Source organism: Hyperoodon ampullatus (genome assembly GCF_949752795.1).
Source record: "Hyperoodon ampullatus genome assembly, chromosome: 9".
Lineage (NCBI taxonomy): Eukaryota > Metazoa > Chordata > Mammalia > Artiodactyla > Ziphiidae > Hyperoodon > Hyperoodon ampullatus.
The window spans coordinates 84,620,095-84,634,514 of NC_136922.1; the positions used below are offsets into that span (position 1 = coordinate 84,620,095).

General features: G+C 45.5%; 1 protein-coding gene across 1 annotated transcript in view; it reads left to right on the forward strand.

Moving 5' to 3' along the window:
* Positions 1-11,712: 11,712 nt before the first annotated feature.
* The window catches only part of SND1 (staphylococcal nuclease and tudor domain containing 1), a 424,144-nt gene continuing 421,436 nt past the window's right edge, over positions 11,713-14,420 (forward strand). The window contains exon 1 of the mRNA XM_079711118.1: positions 11,713-11,805. Coding sequence (XP_079567244.1) covers positions 11,728-11,805 — 78 coding nt within the window. The 5' untranslated portion in view covers positions 11,713-11,727. The remainder of the gene's footprint in view (positions 11,806-14,420) is intronic.

The window sequence follows — 14,420 nt, forward strand, 5'->3', positions numbered from 1 at the left end:
CCTGGAGGGGATTGATTGTCTCAGCTCTGCAATGTCTGTGACTTCTGTGGGGAGACTCAAAGGCTGTGGCTCAGTGGTGAGGGGCTGGAATCATCTAAAGCCTTCTTCCTCATACAGCTGTACCACCAGGGAGTTCCCAAAACAGCATGGAAGATGCAAATATATGCATGCTTCTGGATTTTTTTTTTTTGGCTGCGCCACACGGCTTGCAGGATCTCAGTTTCCCGACCAGGGATTGAACCCCGGCTATGGTAGTGAATGCCCAGAATCCTAACCACTAGGCCACCAGGGAACAGAATATGTATATATATTTTGGCTGCAGGCTTGTGGGATCTCAGTTCCCCAACCAGGGATTGAACCCAGGCCACAGCAGTGAAAACCCAGATTCCTAACCACTAGGCAACCACTGGCTGTTGATGCCAGCTGTTGGCCAGGAACTCAGCTGGGGCAGTTGACCAGCCTACCTGAATGCAGCCTCTCCATGGTGTAGCTTGGGCTTTCACCCAGCTTGGTGGCAAGTGCAAACATCCCCAAAGAACAAGGTGGAATTGCAAGGCATACTTTATGAAGTGACTTAGAAGTCACCTCTGCTGCACTCTGTTGGTTAAGGCAGAACAAAGGCCTTCAAGGGGAGGGGACATAGATTCCACCTTTAAATGGGAGGAATGTTGAGGTCATTTTATAAAAACAACATGTGTGTTGAGAGATATTTCTGTGGCCATCTTTGGAAAACACAATCTGCTACAAGCCAACGATCCATCGACAGGAGAATGGATAAACCTAGTGTGGTATAGTCATTATTATGGAATACTATACAACAATGAAGATGACAAACAACAGCTATATGTAATAATGTGGATGAATTTCATGAACATAATGCTGAGCAAAAGAAACCACGTGAAGGAATACATATTGTTTAATTTCAGTTATAAATTTTAAAAAACACAAGCAAAATTATAGTGTTTTAAGATACAGGCTTAGGAAGAGCAGCAGTTGGAAGGGCAGTTTCTGGGAATGCTGGTCATTCATCTTCTTGAGTTAGGTGGTAATTACATTAGTGTTCACTTTGTGATAAATCATTAAGGTGTACATTTTTGTTTGGAGCACTTTCTTGTTTCTTATATTTCACAAGAAAAAGGGTAAGAACTTAATCTTCTGGCACTGAAAACTAAGTTTATTTGAAAAAGAATTCACTCTGAACTTTAGAAATGATACCCAGCAAACCAACAGAACATTAAACTCTATCTCCATCTCTAAAAATTCTGCTGGGTTCTTTTTAAGTTATACATGTCTTCTTACCTTGTTAAAATCAACATGCAAAACCATTTCGTGTCATGGTTTTTACATTGCACTATAAAGATAGTTTACATACATGTCATTTTTTAAAGCTACCTAGTATTTCATTGTTTACATATCATAAGTTTTCTTAGCTATTTTCATATCTTTGGGGCTATGAGTAACTTCAAATTCTCTAGATCATCATCGTTATCACTCACCTTATTGAGAACTCCCTAGATCCTAGGCACTGTAAATACAACTTTTCATTCATGATCTCACAGCAACCTAATGAGACAGGCACGACTTTTATTCCCATTTTTACTGCCGAGGAAACTGAGACTTAGGTTATGCAACTTGTAAGTTTCACAAAGTATAGGTTCCACAAACAATTCATACCTTGGCAAACACATTCCAGAGCACTTCCTCTCAACCCCTTTGACTTAATACTTGCTTTGGACTCCTCCCACTCTGCCCCAGGACATTTTTTCCCTTGAGATTTCCAAAAGTGGAATTGCCAGGTCAAAAGACGGAAACAATTTTAGAATATTCCAGATTGTTCTCTATACGCCCTGAACCAAAGTACACTGATATCAGGAGGGTTTAATAAAGGGTCAGGATCATGTCAAGTTTATGGATTCCAATTTTAGAGTCTCTCTGTATGACTTCCCTCACCAAAATGGTATGGGCTAGGGAATACCTAAATATTATTCTCTATACTTGACCTATTTAGTATATCTTAGAGGGTCTTGTTTTCCCTTTCTTAATTGTTTTGTTTGACTATCTGTACCTGGGAGGAAATAATCAGGTATTTCCCCTTAGTGGTGGTTGTTGTTGTTGTTTTTTTTTTTTTGGCTGTCCTGTGTGGCTTGAAGGATCTTAGTTCCCCAACCAGGGATTGAACCCGGGCCCTCTGCAGTGACAGCGCCAAGCCCTAACCACTGGACCACAGAAAATTCCCAAGAAATAGGTATTGTGACCCCCTTTTTTAGAGCAGATTTTTTTCTTTATAACAATTCCTCTTTTCTACCACAGAACCTTTCACTGAGTTACTATCCAATATTATTCCTTTAAGTTTTCTGTGACCTTTTAATAAGAAAAAGCCACATTTCTTCATCTCATAAAACTCTACTGCAATCATTGCCATCATATTACTCATTGCTTTTTAGATAAAGAGTCATGTAATGACAACCTTCTAGAATTCAATGTCAAGGGAAAAGTTTGTTTCTTCCCATAAAATAATATACTTCCTTTGATCACACAGTGATAATTATATAACCTAATGTGTCTTTTTAATTTTTTGCCTTAGTTGTAAGTACCTCTAATCCAAATTTAAAGTTCAGCCATCATAATGATCCCATCCTGAGTTTCTGATATTAAAATGTAAGCTTCCCCCAAAATAAATTAGTTAATTTAAAAAATAAAATGTAAGCTTCCAGGAGGCAGAGGTGTTGTCCATTTTGTTCCTGTTGCAGGCACAGAACTCCAGGCAGAGGGAAATAGCTCAAAAGCTTTATACATATTGGGAAGGAGACTCTTTCTTTGTTTTTTGGCCATGCCACACTGCTTGTGGGATCTCAGTTCCCCAACCAGGGATTGAACCTGGGCCACGGCAGTGAAAGCACTGAATCCTAACCACTAGAGCATGAGGGAACTCCAGAGACTTTATGTATATATGGAATCTAAAATAAAAAAAGTGGTTCTAATGAACCTAGGGGCAGGACAGGAATAAAGACACAGACGTAGAGAATGGACTTGAGGACGTGGGGAGGGGGAAGAGTAAACTGGGACGAAGTGAGAGAGTGGCGTGGACATATATACACTACCAAATGTAAAATAGATAGACAGTAGGAAGCAGCTGCATAGCACAGGGAGATCAGGTCCATGCTTTGTGACCACCTAGAGGGGTGGGATAGGGAGGGTGGGAGGGAGACGCAAGAGGGAGGGGATGTGGGGATATACGTATATGTATAGCTGATTCACTTTGTTATACAGCAGAAACTAACACACCATTGTAAAGCAATTATACTCCAATAAAGATGTTAAAAAAATAAAAATAAAAACCAACATAGAGCTTCCCTGATGGCACAGTGGTTAAGAATCTGCCTGCCAATGCAAGGGTCATGGGTTTGAGCCCTGGCCAGGGAAGATCCCACACACTGCAGAGCAACTAAGCCCATGCGTCACAACTACTGAGCCTGAGCTCTAGAGCCCGCGAGCCACAACCACTGAGCCTACGTGCCACAACTGCGTGCCTAGAGCCCGTGCTCCACAACAAGAGAAGCCACGACATGAGAAGCCCGCGCACCGCAACGAAGAGTAGCCCCGGCTCACCGCAACTAGAGAAAGCCCGTGTGCAGCAACGAAGACCCAACACAGCCAAAAATAAATAAATAAATAAATAAATAAATTAATTAATTAAAAAAAAAACCAACATAGAAGATTCTGGTATCAGATATGACAACAAGATTTAAGTTTGATCACCTAGACTGGTGATTAAATACGTCAGTCACTAGCCTCAGGTGGCTACTTAAACTTAATTTAAATTAATTTAAATTAAATAACATTAAAAATTCAGTTCATCAGTTGCACTAGCCACATTTCAAGTGCTCATTGACCACATGTGGCTATTGCCTACTGTGTTGGACAGAGCATATATAGAATGTTTCCATCGCTGCAGAAAGTTGTTTTGGACAGGGCTGATCTAGACAACTTGGGTTTATGATGCTTTTCTTTTATTATTTTTTAAAATATTATTTATTTATTTATTTATTTAGGCTGTGCCGGGTCTTAGTTGCGGCACGTGGGATCTTCGTTGTGGCATGCATGCTGGATCTAGTTCCCCGACCAGGGATCGAACCCGGGCCCCCTGCATTGGGAGGACAGAGTCTTACCCACTGGACTACCAGGGAAGTCCCATATGAGGCTTTTCTTTTAGATAAGCATAGTACAGTAAAACGTTGTATTAACTCAGACTGTCATAGCAAGATACCAGACTGGATGACTCGAGAAACAGAAACCTATTTTCTCACAGTTCTAGAGGCTAGAAGTCCAAGATCAAGGTGCCAGGGTTGATTTCTGTTGAGACCTCTCTTTCTGGCTTGCAGACAACCAACTTCTTGCTGTGTCTTCACATGGCCTTTCCTCTGTACACCTGCAGGCGGGGAGGGCGGGGGGAGGGAGAGAGAGAGATGGAGAGAGAGCTGGTTCCTCTTCCTTTTCTTATAAGGGCACCAATCCTACTGGATTAGGAAACCACTCTTTTAACCTTAATTACCTCCATAAAGGCCCTATCTCCAAATACAGTCACATTGGGGGTTTGGGCTTCAACATATGAATTTTGGGGAACACAGTTCAGTCTGTAACAAAGTTTAAAAAGAAGGAGAAGGAAGAAGAGGAGGAGAAGGAGGAGGAAGAGGAGGTCAGAGCCAGATGGTGAGGGCCTCCTGTGCTATGCTAAGCAGTTGAAACTCTATCTGAAGCAGAAAGGGAGCCACTATAACGGTAAGGAGGGAGTCTGTGTGATTGAAGTGTGCATCTCAGAAACAACAGCAAGTTGACAGTAAGGAGGGTGGGTTGAAGTTGGAGAGGGGCTTGGAAGAATGGAAGCAAGGGGCTTCCCTGGCGGCGCAGTGGTTGAGAGTCCGCCTGCCGATGCAGGGGACACGGGTTTGTGCCCCGGTCCGAGAAGATCCCACATGCCGCAGAGCGGCTGGGCCCCTGAGCCATGGCCGCTGAGCCTGCGCGTCCGGAGCCTGTGCTCCGCAACGGGAGAGGCCACAACGGTGAGAGGCCCGAGTACCGCAAAAACAAACAAACAAACAAAGAATGGAAGCAGGTAGTTAGTCCAGTGCTGAATTTCCTCCCGTTTACCCAAAGGAAGCTCACTGGAGAGTTGAAAACTCTTTCATGGAAGCCTCTGGATTCTACAGGTGCAGATCGAGGTTGAGGGGGCATGTCTGGCCACCCTAGAAGCAGGCTAGTCAAATGGTTGAGAGCAGACTATGGTCAGAAATTTCAGCCTTCACATCTTGACTCCATCCCTTATTACCAATTGACTTACAGTTGGTTGCTCACCTTTTCGAAGCATTAATGTCCTCCGTTGTGGAAAGAGACTGATTATTTCATAGCATTGTTCTAAGGATTAAATTATGTAATGTAGGGGAAAGCATTCTGCATAGAGTCTGTTTAGTATTTAGTGCTCAATATATTTTGGCCATTATTACTACTGCGGATATATTTCCTAGATTTACTCTCAAAGGAGTACAGAAAATAGGGTGTTTGTTTGTTTGTTTAAATGAATCTTGTCCATCTCTAGATAGTGTGTGTGTGTGGGGGGCGGTATGTGTTGAAGTTCTCCACCACACAGGAGTCACCTTAAGGTTTTCTAAGTCTCCTTCCATTACTAATGGCAGAGTGAACATGAGTTTTAGAGTCACAAGAACTAGTGTCAAATCCCTTCTCTACTAATTCTCTAGCCATGTGACCTTCAACAAACATCCTACTTGAATCTATAGTTCCTTACAGGTGAAATGAATATGATAATACTTTTCTGTCATTCACTTATTTTGTTGTATTTTATTTGGCTGCGCCGAACAGCATGCAGGATCCTAGTTCGCTGACCAGGGATCAAACTTTGTGCTGTCTGCAGTGGAAGCGCGGAGTCTTAACCACTGGACCACCAGGGAAGTCCCTGTCATTCATTCATTCACAGATATATACTGAGCAGCTGTCTGTGCCAGGCATGGCCTCAGAATTCCACTGTAAGGAAATTAGACACAGTCTGATGACATTTTCAAAGGGAAAGAGACAATGATACTACAATCTCATAAGTGCTCTAACAGATCAAGAGTAGGAGAAAAAACAAAACAATCCTACCCTGAGGAAAGGCATTCTTCTCAGTGCCTTCCAGGGGAGACATTCTGATTTCTAAGTGGGGAGTTGAAGGATGGGGAAACGGGAAGTGAGTCAGGGCAGGGGGGAGGAAAGAGGGATGGAGAGAGTGCTCCAGGCAGATGGAAAAGTAGGCACAAAGCCCTGGAGGCCAAGGAGTGTGGTCTTGAAAGGCCAAAACCAAGTTCACTTGGCCTGGGCACACTGTGGAAGGGTAGAGCTGTGAGAGAAGAACTGGTGTAGAGAAATCACGGGAGGGGCTTAGGGACTAGAAAGGCCTGATCAGATCTGCATTTTAGAAATGTCACTTAGGCTGCAGTAGGAAGAATGGGTGGGGTGTAGGTAAAGGAAGCTCCCTGATGTCAGGGAGCTCTATTATAAGCCTAGGGCAGTGACCCGGGTGAAAATATGTCAGGCTTAAGCAACAGGAGATACTTAATAATAATCACAGCAAATTTAACACATATATCCAGGCCGTGTTCTATGCGTTTAGCATATACTAACGCATACAATCCTCAAGACCAGAACAACCCTAGGAGGTAAGTCCTAGTACCATCTCTATTTTACAGAGGAGAAATCCATGGAACAGAGATACCACACAGCCTGCTCAAGGTTACATAGTGTTAGGATGTGAACCCAGGCAGTCTTGCTCCAGGTCGGGCTTATGTGCTACACCGCACTGCTGTAGATCTAACAGATTTCCGAGACTGACCAAGAATTAAGGAATGAGGTAGAGAGAGGGGTCACAGATGATCTCCAGATTTCTGGCTTGTAACTGGCTAGCTTTTCATCTCATTATTTGGGCTGAGACACATACCAGGGAAGAGGAGGCTAGGGAGGAAAGATAATGAGCTCCTTGTGAGACATGTTGAATTTGAATTCCCAAGGTGACAGCCACGGGCAGATATCCAGAGTATCTTTGTACATATGGGTCTGGAGCGCAAGGGAGTTATTTTAACAGGAGTTATCTATTTGGGAATCATTAGCATGCAGCCATGAGAATGGATTAGATGTCTCAGGAAGAATGTTTTGCACTAGAAAAGAAGATACTTTGAGAAGAACCCAGGGGAACATCAATATTAAGGGGTAGGCAAAAGGAGAGTCATTTACAATGGAGATGAGGAGGAATAGCTAGAGAGATGGGAGGAATATAAGAAATATGGGAAGGAAAGAGACATTTCAGGGAGTACGATGTCAAATGCTATGGAGAGCTAAGTGACTGCCAAATGCGAAAAGTGTCCATTGAATGTAGTCACAAGAAGGTCACTCATGAGTGACCTTGGAGAGAACAGTTTCAGTAAGTTGATAAGAGCAATCGTCAGAGCGCAAGGAGCTGAGGACTGAATGCAGGGTTAGGATGTAGAGGCAACAAACACAAAGGATTTCACTGAGAGGGTTTGCCTATGAAGGGAGGAGAGCTATCTGGAGAGGGATGTGGAGTAAAGATTAATTTAATTAATTTATTTTTACTATGCAAGACATCTGAGCATATTTAAATATTAATGAGAAGAATCCAGGATAAACTGAGAGGCTATGAAACAGGAGAGGGAATTATCTGAGCGCCCTTGAGAAGGTGGAGGGGGTGGATCCAGGACATAGACGGAGAGTTTAGCCTAAGCAGTAGGAAGTTTTTTCTTTGTAACAAGGGAGAAAAGGAGAAGAATGAGAAGGAAGATAAGTTTTTAGCTTTTGTGGTGGGAAATGGAGGGAGTTCTTTTTTTTTCTTTTTAACATCTTTATTGGAGTATAATTGCTTTACAATGGTGTGTTAGTTTCTGATGTATAACAAAGTGAATCAGCCATATGCATATGTATATCCCCATATCCTCTCCCTCTTGCGTCTCCTTCCCACCCTCCCTATCCCACCCCTCTAGGGGGTCACAAAGCACCGAGCTGATGTCCCCATGCGATGCAGCTGCTTCCCACTAGCTATCTGTTTTACATTTGGTAGTGTATATATGTCCATGCCACTCTCTCACTTCATCCCAGCCTCCCCTTCCCCCTCCCCATGTCCTCAAGTCCATTCTCTACGTCTGAGTCTTTATATGCAGGGAGTTCTCGATGGTTTTTATTATCCCTCCAAAGTAGGAGGCCTTACACTATTGGAGAGCGTGGGAGAGAGTGGAGTCAGGGTTAAGAGGAAAACAGAAAAGGTTTAAAACAGACCCAGGGATTTTTTTTTTTTTAATTAATTTTTATTGGAGTATGGTTGCTTTCCAATGTTGTGTTAGCCTCCACTGCACAACAAAATGAATCAGCCATACACATACAGATATCCTCTCCCTTTTGGACTTCCCTTCCATTTAGGTTACCACAGTGCATTAGGTAGAGCTCCCTTTGTTATAAAGTATGTTCCCATCAGTTGTAAAACAGACCCAGGGATTTTTAGGGCAGGGAAAATACTGTGTGATACTATATTGATGGATATATGTCCATTATACATTTGTCTAAACCCATAGAATGTACAACACCAAGAGTGAACCCTAATGTAAACTATGGACTTTGAGTGATTATGATGTGTCAATATAGGTTCATCAACTGTAACAAATGGACCACGGGATGTTGATAATGAGGGAGTGTATGCCTGTGCGGGGCCAGGGAATATATGGAGAAATCTCTGTACCCTCCTCTCAGTTTTGCTGTGAGACTAAAACTGCTCTAAAAATATAGTCTTAATTAAACAACGACACACCAGACCCAATGGAGTTGGAGACCAAAGTGGTTGAGGAAACAGAAGAAATTCCAGGCAGTGTGTGAGAGCCTGTGAATTGTTAGTGTGGCAATGACCTGCATCTTTGAGTGTTTGCTCTAGTTAAGTGGTAGGTTTGGAGAAGGCAGAGAGATCTAGAGTTGGAGTTTTGACAGTTGAGTCCAGTGGAAGACAAATGGGGATTAGAGATGAGGATACTGGAAGGAGAGGGGCAAAAATAATGGAGTCTAAGGGACCAGGAGAAAGCAGAAAAGAGCTGATATAAAGAGGACAGAGAGGTTCAGGGACTTTGAATTCTACTTAAAGAACAGTGTGTGATAGGTAGCCTCTAAGATGATCCCCAGTGATCCTCCCTCCTGGTATTCATGCCCTTGTGTAATCTCCTCCCTTTGAGTGTGGGCTGCACCTAATAGAATATGGCAAGTGATGGGATGTTACTTTTTTTTTCTTTTGCCTGCGTTGGGTCTTTGTTGCTGTAAGTTGCGGTGAGCGGAGACTCAAGCGGGGGCTACTCTTCATTGCGGCGCGGGGGCTTGTCATTGCGGTGGCTTCTCTTGTTGCGGAGCACAGGCTCTAGGTGTACGGGCTTCAGTAGTTGTGACGCATGGGCTTCAGTAGTTGTGGCGCATGGGCTTCAGTAGTTGTGGCTCGCGGGCTCTAGAGAGCCGGCTCAGTAGTTGTGGCGCACGGGCTTAGTTCCTCTGCAACACGTGGGATCTTCCCGGGCCAGGGCTCGAACCTGTGTCCCCTGCATTGGCAGGTGGATTCTTAACGACTGCGCCACCAGGGAAGTCCTGGGATGTTACTTCTGAGATTAGGTTCAAAAAGACTCGTGCTTGTCCTCTCGCTCTCTCACTCACTTGCTCTGATGCAAACCAGTTACCATGCTGTGTGCCCTACGGGGAGACCCACATAGCAGGGAACTGAGGTCCTGAATCCTGCCAATGACTGCCTGAGCGATCTTAAATGCAGATCCTCCCTTAGTCAGATGGGACCTTCAGATGAGACCAAAGCTCCCATCGATTCCAGGCTTGATTACAGCCTTGTGAGGGAACTTGAAGCTAAGACCTGCCTAGATTCCTGACAAAAACTGTGAGATAATAAATGCTCATTGCTTTAATACTTAAGTTTTGGGGTAAATTGTTATACAGCAATAGATAACTAATACAAGGTATAAGAAGTAACTTAGTGAGAAGGGAGAAAGGACAGCAATTATGATCAGAGAATGGGGTGTCTGAGTTTACAGTTTCAGCTATGGAGCAGTTGTAATGCTTCATCTGTCCTAAAGAGGGTAGCTGAACGGGTGCAGAGGTCAAATTCACTAAAGATGAGGTCAAGGCCAGGGTGTTGGAGAAGTCAGGCCCATAAAGGCTAAAGTCGCTCAGGATCACTGGGTGGAGAAGAGTGTGCACCAGGTGTCAATTTCAATGAATGACAAAGTGGCATTTGGGGCAGAGAAGACAATAACCCCAGTGAGGAGGAGAGTACTATAATCAGGTGGGATGAGCCACAACAGAGATTTTTTTTTTTTGAAGAGGATGGCAAATTAATGGTATGGAAGGGGCACTAGGCATCTTGGAAGATGCTCACCGCAAAACTTGCCTCTGGGAAAAGTGAAGTGTGGGAGAATAACCTCTTCTCAAAAGAGCTACAGGGGAAACAGTGTCCTCAGTGTAGGACCAAGTTTCAAGATTAAGATTAAATGGCATGAAAGTAAGATCCTTGGCTCCTCATAGTGGGCACTCGACGAATATTAGTTGTCTCTCAACATTCACGTAAACATTTATATGTCTTTGCTCTGCGCCTCCCTACCCCGCCATCACTTTACTCGAAACAGACTAGGGCTAGGTGAAGGGATGGGGTCGGGTGGTTGGAGGAGGCGTGGCCCTTCACCCTGCGTCAACGGAGAGTGTTAGCAAGGTTTTCCGCAACTTCACTGGCGCACAAGATATATCACCCCGTAAGAGAGATTTATTCTTTCCACCAAAAAACATTAATCGAGCGCCTAACAAGTGCTAGTCACCGAAGACACAAATGCGAGCGAGATACACTCCCGACTACACGGAGGGCGCGCGGCCACGTTCTGTGTCAAGGCCAACATCGGTAGGTTTCACGGCGTTCAGACTTTTCCAAGTTCTTCCCACACTTTCAGCTGAGGTAAAATGTCGGAAGTCGGTGTGCACCAGTACTGAGATCCCTCTAGGATTCGGCCTCGTTGGCTCGGTGTCCCAGTCCGCTCTCCCCAACCCTGGTGCGCCCTCCTGGAAAGCTGGCTTCCACGTGGGCTCCCCAGGGGCCCGCGGGGCTGGGCGTAATGGGCGGGGCCAAGCCGGAGGACGAGGCTGACCCCGCCCTTGGGGCTCCCATGGCCCACCGCGCCCCGCGGCCAGATGCTGACGTGTCCTTTCCTTTCCACTACACCTCCCGACACTACCTACTACCGCTGCCCCGGAAGTCCCGCCCCAGACTTAGCCCGTCACCGCAAATCAGCTCTTTCAGCGCTTCCTGAAGCTCTCCACAGGTTTGGGGAGCGAGGGGCGGGGTTCCGCGAGCAGGGTGCCTATTGGCTTGGGGTCCGGCGGGCTCTGGGCTCTAATTGGCCGGAGAGCAGTGGCGCTCTGGCACGCTTGCGCGGCGAGTAGAACGTGTAGCGGCGGCGGAGATCGCGTCTCTTTCGCTGGCAGTCCTGCTGCTGCTCCTGTGAGTGCCCGGCGCGTACGTCCCGTCCATCGCCCACAGCCGGTCGCCCGCCTGCTCTTCTCCGCGGCGGCCTCTCACCAACACCGACACCCACACTGACACCTCCACGCCGGCCCACCGTCTTACTCGCTGGTTTTCCATCGCTACACATGGCCTCCTCCGCGCAGAGCGGCGGCTCCTCCGGGGGACCCGCGGTCCCCACCGTGCAGCGGGGCATCGTCAAGATGGTGAGAGCGGGGACCGGGACACCGATCCCACTGGCCACCACCGTGCGGGAGTCTGGCGCTGGCTCCTTCCCCTCCCGCCAGCCTGCATGGTTTCCCAGATCCTCTTTCCTCTGCCCCTGTCCTCACTTTTCACCCGTTCTCGGAATCCCCTCCCTAAACGCAAGCCGACACGGACTCCCCTGGGTGCCTTGCCTCCCGGACACCGTGACATTAGGGGTCACAGCGATTTCCGTGATCGCGGCACTCAGTCTCCTGGCTGTTTACCAGGACAGATAGATTAGTGATTGGTTAACGGGGATAATTTGTTGGTATCTGTCCTCTGATCTCCCCGTCCTCTGTCCATTTTGGCATATGCTGAGTAGTTTGTAGTTTTTCACGATCCTGACGTCCGCTCTTCCATGGAACTCTTGGAGTACTTGGTCTTCTTGAAGCTTTTATATTTTCACCGACGCTCAGTTACTTACGCCAACTTTTCTCGCGCTCTGGCCCTCATTTCCCGTCTTTTTCCCTCCACCTCTTGTGTCAAGTCTGTAGTCCTGAGAGCTCCTCATATTTGTGCTCCCCCTCTTTTTGACTCTTAAGATGTTAGGCCGGTAGGAATCTTAGCGATCATTATTGTTCCCTCACTACAGATGAGACTAGTTTGAAGAGGGCAAGTGACTTGCCTAAGGTCACCTGGTGGTTTGGATTGGAGCCAGGACCAGAGCCCAAGTGTTCTGATTCCCAGTCCACTGCTGTAACACCGTAGTTTCTGCCTGATTATATATCCCCTTCCTACATCTTTGAATGGTGAATTTAAACCCTGCAAGTGTCATTAAAAAATATTTACCCCCGGCTCCATGATAATTTTGTAGTATAAATTCTCTTTATCAATTGTCCCCTCTATTGGCCTCCCCCCAACACTCCCTAATATTGGAACCTGACACTTCTTGGTTGTTACTAGAATTTCTGGTTGTGATGACCGCAGACTTCCAGATTACATTTCAGACTGCAATTCTGACTTTTCCGTCAGGAAATGTTCTGTATGAGATTTTGTCCCAAAGCTCTGCAGTGGTTTACAGTTGTAGAAAGTTTAAAATACATTCTGTTTTCTTGGCTCATTGTCTTTCTCAGGATTATTCTTCAGCTTGTGTGTATGAATTAGATTTCAAGATTTTTTTTTCCCACTGATGCTTATGTATTCATTTCTTAAGCAATATTCTGCCTCCAGCTGAGAGTCTTAGGATTTTCAGTATTGCTTTCCCGTTTATTTATACATAAACGGAGAGTCAGAATTTATCAGAAACTGAAAGAGAAGGGAATTTCCAAGGTTCACATATTTTCACCTCTTTGAAATACTGACTTGACCTATGAAAGGATTATCCTGAAGTGGCTCCTCTTAAATTAGCTTTTTCATTTGCGCTGATCTTTCCCTTCACCATAGGAACAGAGCAGTGCTTGGCGGTCTGGTAGTGGAATTGGCAGCACTGAGTGAATCTTTCTGAGTTTTTTCCTTTGCTAAGGCTTGAATTTTTCTTAAAGGCCCCCCTTATTTGTGGGGTGGGAGTGGAAGGAGGCTGAACATATTTTTGCTTCTACAAATGCTGGAGGTTTCCAGGGCATCTGGATTCTATGGGGTGATGATGTCTGCCCACAGATTACTCCTGGGGATACTGAATATCAACAATCACTTGTTTATTAAGGCTCATGTCTTGAGCTGAGTATTCTGTTTGTATTATCTCATTTATAATACCTAACAAGTAGATAGGATCATTGGCTACATTTTACCGGTATGTAATCTGAGATTTAGAAAGAGTCGTTTACCCCAGGACAGGTACTTTTTAATTGGTAATTATAGGCAGAGCTGGGACTTGAACCCAGGCCTGTCTGCTAAAGCACAGGCTCTTGAACATCATAGTACAGTGCCTCTGACCCCAGGGCATGTCGTTAGCAGAGGGCAGGGCCAGTGATGCATGGCTGCAAAGTTGCAGGAAAGTGAAGCTGACTGTATTTGAGTGAAGGAAAGATTAGATGTTACTCCTGTCTTGTCTGGGAGCTGCTGTTGTGCTAAGTGACTTTATTTGGTGCTTGTGGTCCTTGTGGTCCTTAACGTGGAAAGGAGTGTGGTGCGGAAGACACGTTAGGGTTGGACGGAGGCTTTGAAGATTGAGTGGTAGAGTCACCTATACTGCTGTTCTTCTGTGACCAAGCTGCAAGGGGTGGGTGGGTGAGTTCCAGGCAGGGATTAGGTGAGGGAAGCTGGGTGAACTGCAGAGCGACAGGCAGAATTGTGCCAGGCTCCGAAGCCTGTCTGGAATGAAAAAGCGACCCCTGGCCAATTGCTCTGTGTGAAGTTCTTCTGCTAAGCAGAGTTGTATTTTCCTGGAGAGTAATCGTTTCCAGTGGTACCAGGAACTGCTTTGTAAGAACTTCAAGGGAAGATGGGGCTCTGTGACAGAGGAAAGTGTGGAGGAAATAGTTGGATGAATAGGAAAATAGTGGCCACTGCTTTGCTTGCCTTTGGGTTGAGGGGCAGAAACTGACTAACCAGAGGCGGGCCTTTCAGGCTGAGATTTGTCTGGACTCGGGCTGAGCTGAAGGTCTGAAGGTCTAGGGTTGAGGTTTGCTGCAGTGAA